General features: G+C 30.9%; 1 protein-coding gene across 1 annotated transcript in view; it reads right to left on the reverse strand.

The window, feature by feature from the left end:
• The window catches only part of LOC105623742 (6-phosphogluconolactonase), a 19,837-nt gene that overhangs the window by 3,971 nt on the left and 6,497 nt on the right, over positions 1-9,369 (reverse strand). Inside the window, exon 2 of the mRNA XM_012205123.1 lies at positions 172-372. Within this exon, the coding sequence (XP_012060513.1) occupies positions 172-372 (201 nt within the window). The remainder of the gene's footprint in view (positions 1-171; positions 373-9,369) is intronic.

Raw genomic sequence — 9,369 nt, forward strand, 5'->3', positions numbered from 1 at the left:
TATATATATATATATATATATATATATATATATATATATATATATATAAATGATAATAAATTATAATAAGTTAATAGATAAATAAATAATAAATATAAACAATTACAGATATGGATTAGCGTATATTCTTATTAAAAGTAGAAAAAAAGTAGAAAATTACGGAATAAGTACCATTAAGTTCTGGGTCAACCTTCATGAATTGCTCTTCGGTGACGGGCACTTTTCCGATTAAACAACTTTTGTAAAGGCCAAAATTTGACTCAGAATCATCCAAAGGCACCACTCGTTCATCACAAAAAAAGAAGCGCCATTTGCTCCAGTCGGTTGCAATGTTAGGCAGAGACTTGGCCAGCAATTGTACTACCGAACCGCCTATACACAAATCAATAACAAATTAAAAATAATTTTCTTGATTTTTTTTAGATTATTTGATACATACGATATTTATATACATTGGAAAAAACGATATTTACATACACTGGAAAAAAAGATACTAACTTGAATGCGTTTAATTCGTAGTGATTATTTAGTTCAAGTATTTATACATGGTAAGTAAAAAATTTCGGTGAAATATCTCGAAAAAACAAAGTTTTTTTAGGAAAAATGATTCAGACAAAAATTGTAGAGTTTAAAAATATCTATTCACTGATTACATTTAGTCAAGGTCAAGTCAAAGTCACATCGATTTAGACCTGTTTTTTATTCCAGAATCTAATAGCTGATGTCAAGAACTTTTCAAAACTACAATAAAGTTTATTTTCATTAAGTATTTTTCGAGTTATGAGTTTATGAGATTTGAAAATTTACCGCCGGCATTAGCATTATCCAAGATATTCAACTGATAATAATATTGAATGTTTTCAGGATCATTACCTGGATAACATTTGTCAAGATCGAGGTTATTGGACTATTGTTGTTTTTATTTTCATTTTTGCACTAAAAACTTCTTTTTATATAAAAATGAAAATAAGTAAAGATACAAACTTAGAATTAAGTGAATAATAAAGATAATATCACTTGGGTTTTACTTTTTAATAATTAATTTGAATTTAGATTGATGCCAGTTGTTGGTACCAAATCTTTTATACATATGTACATATATCATTAGAGTCAAATAAATAATAAAAATAATATCACTTGGATTTTGAAATAATAAAAATAGTATCACACACAATTTTATTTTTATTTAGTACTAAATATGTACTCCTATATCTAAAAACCCTATAGTATTAAGCCCTAAAACTCTATAGTAGTAAGAAGAAATGCAAAATATCATGCCATAATATTTTGCTTATTGTATAAAGTCTATCATATCTGATTTATTCCTATATAGTGCTATATTAAATATTAATATTTATTATTATTAAATATTACATATTTTGTGCACAAAATTTACATCTACCATACCACCTTGTTGCGCTGCATATTGCTATACTAATAACAGTAAAGGGTGCTTTTCAATTTTGTGTCTTTCAAGGAGCAGTTGTGCATGCGTAAACTGTTAACTTATGCTGTAATCGCTAAGTTCAATATAATTATTTACATAGATTTATGTGTTGCCGTAAAAGTTAAATTAACTTTACGGTTGTGACATAAGTTACATACATTTAGTAAGTCATTATGCGAAAAATAAATAAATAAATAAAGCAAAATACTATGGTATTATAATAAATAATATAATATTATAATAAATACAAAATATCGAAATTATACGGTGAGAAAAATGCACATAAAATGTATTGACGTTCTAATAAAAAAATTAATGTGTTATAAATATAGAAAGTAGAATAGTAGTATTGATAGTATTTATGAGTATAAAAGTACTAAAAACAATAATTCTCTCTGTATTTTCTCTAATCTTCTCTGTATTTACAGGATACATACAGTTACAATGTCAGTTGCGTAATAAAATGTTCTAATTCATATTGAGTTGTTCGGAAAATTCGTACCGATTTTTGGTAGGTGGCGTAAGGACAGGTCTGAATATATCAAAACGTCTGAAAACAAATGACATGCGTGCATATCGTAAAAGACGGTCTTCAGGCATACTTGGAAAAAAATTTGGTTGCGATACGTTAATTTTTATCAGTTTTATACGCCTTTGAATATGGAAGAAAACAAAGTGCATTTTAGGCATTTAATGCTTTTCTTTTACCGGAAAGGCAAAAATGCCACACAAGTTGCAAACAAGATATGCGCTGTTTATGGCGAAGGTGCTGTAGCTGAAAGAACTGCGGAAGTGGTTTACTAGGTTTAAAGCTGGTGATTTCAACCTTGAAAATCAAGAACGCCCAGGCAGGCCCTCCATCCATAGATGAAGATCAGATTAAACTAATCGAGAATAACCTACGCTATACGACACGTAAATTAGCAGAAATGTTGAATATGTCAAAATCCACCATCCACGAGCATTTTGTGAAGCTTGGCTACATAAACCGTTTTGATGTATGGTTCCCTACGATTTAACGGAGAAAAATCTGATGGATCGCATTTCCATTTGCGACTCGCTCTACAGGGTGGGCCATTTAAAATTTGGAATTTAATTTGGCTCTAAAAAAAAACGCATGAATATTTTTCAAAGTTTATGGCTTTATTGGAAAAGTAGTACATTGCCATTAAACATGAAATACAATTTCATTCAAATGATTTCCACGGCTGGCTGCACAATACCCCATTCTATTAACCCAATTTTTCAGTACATTTTCCACTGTATGGGCGCGTATTTCATCGATGGCAACTTTGATTTCATGTTTTAATTCTTGAATCGTTTCTGGCTGGTTAGCGTAACACTCATCCTTAACGGTTCTCCATAAAAAATAGTCCAGCGGAGTCAAATCGCAGCTCCGAGGCGGCCAATTGACATCAACATTTCGGCTGATTATGCGATTTTTTAAGACAGTGCGCAAAAGATCGATTGTAGCGTTGGCTGTGTGGCAAGGTGTGCCGTCCTGTTGAAACCAAATGTGGTCTGTGTCCTCCTCTTCAAATTTGGGAAGCAAGCATTCGTTTAGTATAGCGCGGTAGCGCTCGCCATTGACAGTGACGGCAGTTCCTTGCTCATTTTCGAAGAAAAATGGCCCAATGACCTGCCGGACCAAAAACCACACCAAAGTCACTCGTTGTGGATGCATCAGCTTCTCCATGACGACGTGCGGATTCTCTGACCCCCAAATACGATAATTCTGCTTGTTCACATAGCCACCGAAGTGAAAATGAGCTTCGTCAGAAAAGATGATTTTTCAGTTAAAATGCTCATCTTCAATCAAGCGTTGTTCAGCCCATTGGGCGAACCGAAAACGCATCGGATGGTCATGCGGCTTCAATTCTTGCACTAATTGAACTTTGTACGGCTTCATACCGAGGTCTTTATTCAAAATTCTTCTCAAAGAAGTGCGTGAAATGCGTGAAATTCAAGTTTTGAGAACGATGGCGAGTTGATGTTGATGGTTGTTCAAGCACACTCTGAGCAACAGCAGCAATGTTTTCGGTTGATCTTACTAGACGAGCACGTGAACGAGTTGCTTTATCCAATAAGGATCCAATTTGCCGAATTCGCTTCACAAATTGATCCACAAACTGCGTTGAAGGTATTTCTTTTCTACCAAATTTTCCACGTAAATTTCTTACAGTTTGGGTTGAAGACTCACTACTTTGGAAGTAAGTTTTCAATATTTCCCAATTTTGTTCAAGCGTATAGCGATCCATTTCGTAAATGTCAAACAAAAAATTAAATTTCTGGTACGTCATAAATGTTATTATGCCTTTCAAACTCAAAATAACCGGTAGTTGAAATTCCAAACGCTAGATGGCCCACCCTGTATAAATGCAACGAGGAGACACCATTTTTGAAGCAAGTAGTGGAGGATGAAAAATGGATCATTTACAATAATGTTGAGCGAAAAAGATCTTGGGAAAAGCGGAATAAATCACCTTTAGCCACTCCAAAAGCCGGTCTTCATCCAAAGAAGATCATACTTTGTGTCTGGTTGAAAAGGGATCCTGTATTATGAGCTTTCACCAAACAACGAGACGATAAATTTAGAGAAGTATTGTTCCCAATTAGATGAATTGAAGACAGCAATTGAACAAAAACGTCCAGAAATAGCGAATCGGAAAGGCGTCATGTTTCATTAGGACAATGCGCGGCCTCATGTGTCTTTGATAACTCGACAAAACTTGTTGGAGCTCGGTTGGGATGTTCTACCTCATCCACCATATTCACCAAATCTCGCGCTCTGATTTCCACCTATTCATTACAAAATTCATCATCACAAAATTTCCTTAATGGAAAAAGCTTCAACTCTTTGGTCGAGGTAAAAAAATCACTTAGAAAAGTTTTTCGCTGAAAAACCTGAGAGATTCTGGAAGGACGGAATTTTCAAGTTGCCTGAAAGATGGAGAAAGGTTGTAACAGAATGGCACCTATATAATTTAATAAATGTATACTAAAATTTAAATCTTCTGCATTTCAATTTTCCTTCAAAATCGGCGAACTTTCCGAACAACCCAATAGAAGACAGGTAATACAATGCATTATCTTCTAAAAAATTATAAAAGACTTGTGTAGTGATTGGTTTCGCCATTTTTAGGGGGGATCTGATCCAATAAAAAGAGGTCTACGAGATCGCTGGACTCTGTATTTTAGGGACATTATTTTAGTCTAGAAGCAAAATTTTTATATTATTTTTGCAAATTTTTTAAAATAAAATATATAAGTTTTTTAAGACGAGAGGTTTTTTCCTATATATTTATACATATTTGAAGTATATTTCAGAATTTTTTTATTACAAAATAATTATAAATATGCGCTGTATAAAATATTAAATAAAGTGATGAAAAAAAATAGGTCTATGGCTCCCACGATTCCAGCTGTTCTATTCTGAAACAAAAAACCAAAGAAATTCTTAATTAGTATGAGCTTGACTATAGCAGATACCAGAATGAAAAAAAATATTGAAAATTTAAAAAATGACGTCATGTCGAAAACTAATGCCCGTATTCATAGTCAGATTTTATATTTAAGGCTTCCTTAAATTTATCTTTAAATGCTCAGCAGCCAATGAAATAATTCGTACAGTATCTGAAGATAAATTTATACGGACATAAATTTCGATTTTTGCCATTTTTTTACTAAAATGGCTGTAAGAATTACAAAAAATATAATATATTTCGACTTGCTCGTGGTAGAAATTATAATCATATATGTGCTGAAGATGTATGCACATATCTGATTCAATTGGTCAGCTTTTTTTTCGAGATATCATGGGAGCCAATTTGAAAATCGTGATTTCAAGAAAAAAACACGTTTAAAGTTTTTCGTACTGATTATATAGAGATAATTTTACTTACGATCCTTACAATCAGCTAATCAATCAGCTAATCCGGGGCCATGAAGAAATTTTCCTCCTGCTCATAGAAATCTTGCAGAAATCCTTTCTCTTCCTTACAACTTGCTTTTTTCTCTTTAGCGAAATCACTTGAGCCCCGCTTCAAGCGAATGATACAAGCTTCATCCCAGGAGTTTGCGTACATCTTCGCTTACTGACCAATAGTTATTCCCATTACACTCATAACTTTTAAAATTGGTATAATATATACGAACTCGATTAAATTTCTCATTTTTTTTTATTCATTTTTTATATTTTGCGTATAAATAAACAATTTGCATCCGCTCGCTTTAACGTTCTAAGCCGAGAAAACAAATGCTTCTTCACAGGAATGTCAAATTCGATCGTTAGATAGATTCTTTAGAAAGATCGCACTCCAAATGTACACAGTCTTCTAAGAATAACAGTTTTCCGTTTTTGGGTTTAGCCAAAATAAAAATGTCGATTAACAATGCTTTATTGTGCGCCACGCGGCCTAAGCATCGAAAACGACAGACACCGCTTCTTATTATTAGGCTATAACTTTGTTAATTTTACAAATCGAGCTAATTCCTTTTGCAGACATATTTTCTATATCAAATACTTGCAAAATATGTAAAAAAATCAATTTTTTTTGACCCGCTAGATTAGAATATTCCCTTAACGATGAAAAAAATGCTTTCTGAACATCTCAGAATAGCTTATAATATAAGTCATTCAACATTGAACACTATGCCATTTCTAACTAAAAAAAATGAAATTTTGGACAAAATGCCTTTTAAAAGTTTGCTCTTCAAATATAGTCCGTTAGAGAGATTTAATACATGAAATGTTTACATGCCATTCTTTTCTTATCAACTTTTAATTTCAGTATCAGCTTTTTTTCTTTTTTTTCCGTCCATTGGATGGATTTTTGATCTGTTTAAGGAGGTTCTTGCGCTACTTCCTAGTCAATAGATAGTTTATTCATAATAATACATAAAATAATTAAAATAATAGAAGAAAAAGATTACTAACACTATCTTATGCTATTATACATAATTATACATAATTATATATATTATACATAATTATTGTTAATTTTATGTTACTAAATATTTTCAAAATGACAAAATAAAAGTTGTAAGATGCTCATTTGATATAAACGCATCGTCCATTTGATATATATTTTCATTGAAGAATTTAAATTTCTTGTAAACTGTACAGTCAGTTTAAATGAAATTTTACGAAAACAAACTTAAGTGTTTACTTTAATTATAATGATTTTTAAATTGTTGTCTTGTACCCAAGTGTCTCAATTTAAAAGAGAATAACTACAAAGTAAGGTTATATCTCCAACTTGTAAAATTTAGAATTAATTATCTTCAAAATGGTATAGTAAAAGTAAATGAAATTTTTTCTAGATATTATTGATATTATTAATATTTGTATTATGTTATAGATTTGTCTTATATTTCATCAAACGCGAGAACCTCCTTAAGCATAACAATACCATGTGTGAAAACGAATCGCATGATCCAGTGTTTAATTTCCTGAGGGAGGGAAAAGCCAAACGTTTACCAAACCACACATTTGTATAATTTATCAAGCTCATACTACTAGCCAAACGCAATCTTAATATTCTTGAGGAATATTACTGTTGCATCCAGAGGAGAAAAATGCTATACAGCGTACAATTCAGCGTGATGGCCACGTGTATCAACTGTGCAAGCAACTGCGGTACACAACATGATTGCTTCATTTAACAAGGGATAATCAATCATATAAATGAATATAAATCAACCAATTCGGACGTCAATGTCGCTTTTCTCTTATATAGGACTATCATAAGCATAATTATGGAGTTTTTGTAAATTTTCTCCTCTCTCCACTCTTGAAATGAAACGTTGCTTCTAAGATTTTATTCTTTACGTTTTATAAAATCATTATATTTACAGTATTATACAGATTATAGAATTTTCAGGCATCCTCACATTAAGCCCTGCGCACAATAAAAGGAATAAGGAATAATAACGATTTTAATTTATCAGAATCGAATACATTGGAATGGATGGTTTCTGATAAGTTGAAATCATTATTCCTAATTCCTTATTCCTGCTATTATGTGCAGTCTCTTATACCTAAGAATATTGGAAGAAAAAAAACCATAAATAATTTTACATTCTGACAACGTGCACCAATGCTACGGAACGTTCGGAAGTTCGGGTACTCGCCGGGTAAAATAATTCGAATGATCAGTAAGAATGAAGAATTGCGTCATATAGATATCCAGATGTACTCTCTAAATCTGTGGATCAGTGGATAATCACTGATATCAGTGGCAAGTATGCCACTGGTAATCAGTGAATTAAATGAGCTCCCTAGCTAATCTTTATCATGTGATGTAACTAACTTTGTTTTAGTGCTTAAATCAATGAATATGATATTGGAAAATTGAAATTAACAAATATCAATATTTTATTTATTTTATATAATGCTCAAATATACTTTTTTTTTTAATTGAACTTCATTGATTATCAGTGCCAAGTATGTCACTGGATAATTAGTGACTATTCACTGATTCAGATTTAGAGACTAGGATACCAAATGGCAACTTCTGGTTAATTGGCGTCACTTTATACACTTTAATTTCTACCGCTATATTACCCCATCTACCGCTATTTTAAAGAATAACCTACCGCTAAATTTTTTAAGGACTTGGCAAACATTCTTCCGTACTTTTTAAATCTGAGAGATCTCAGTAGATGGCACTGATGTCAGTGCCACCGATAATCAATGAATTAAATGTGAGATCCCTAATCTAGCTATCTTTATTGACTTATGATTTAATCAACCTTGTTTTAATGCTTAAATTCAATGAATAATAAATTCAAGAATAAATTCAATGATATTGAAAGATTGTAATTAACGTGCAAATATCAGCATTTTAGTTACATAATGCTCAAACATTCTTCCTTTTTTAGTTGAACTTCACTGATTATCAGTGCAAAGTATGCTATTGAGTAATTAGTGACTATTCACTGATTCAGATTTAACCTTAACATTTTTATTGTAGTTACTTATATATATAAAAGTAACTGTATTATAAAATTTTAATAAGGATAATAAATAAATTAAGTGAACTAAGAAAATCTAGTATCTAATATTAATCATTTATAGTTAGTTAATATTATTAATATTCTCTTCATATAACTTATTTCTTAGAACTTTATAATATACATATAGTTGAGGCGCTATTTAACTACAAATTTATAATTAATGATATGACTTCTTTCACTGAGCGTAGGGATAATGATTTAATTCGAAGATTTAAATGCATTTCATTTAAAAAAATTATTAAAAGACATGCTTAATAAGTTTTTATCGATTACTCTAGAGGAAATCTTTTAGCCTATGATAATAATTGGTTTTATGGTACATTAAACAGCGGAGTGTAAATTATTCAGACGTCTGATTATGTAGATCAGTTAGAAAAAGTAATATTAAAATTATTAGTTAAGTAGTAAACCTTTACTTGATGAAAAAAAATCGATTATTTTCCAATTGATCTAAATAATTGACATTTAATTGAATTTTCATTTAAAATTATTCGACTATTTTTCGCTATTCGAAAAAAAAGTCATTTAATCAATTTGTTCATTAAACTTTAAATAATTATTTACAGTAAGGCTTTTTCCGAAATATACTGTATTTTTTTCTTACAATCTTGAAATATTTTTGTTACGACTCTAATAATGATAATCAACCGGGGGAGTTCGAAAGATGTGTAATATTTTTTTTTAAACTATTTCCATGAAAAATGATGATGAGAGAAGCTCTCTATGATTTTGATCTTGACATATGTTGTCAATGTCATGAGCTTAAGTGACCTTGAGGAAGTTTTAATTGTTGATAACTCATTAAAAAGTTATAAAAAAATTAATTTTGAAAAATATACCAGTTTTCTGTTTTAAGAGAATTTTTGATTTTAAAACAGAAAATTTGTTTTGAAGCAGAGAGAGAG

Source organism: Atta cephalotes, assembly GCF_000143395.1.
Source record: "Atta cephalotes unplaced genomic scaffold scaffold00063, whole genome shotgun sequence".
Taxonomy (NCBI): domain Eukaryota; kingdom Metazoa; phylum Arthropoda; class Insecta; order Hymenoptera; family Formicidae; genus Atta; species Atta cephalotes.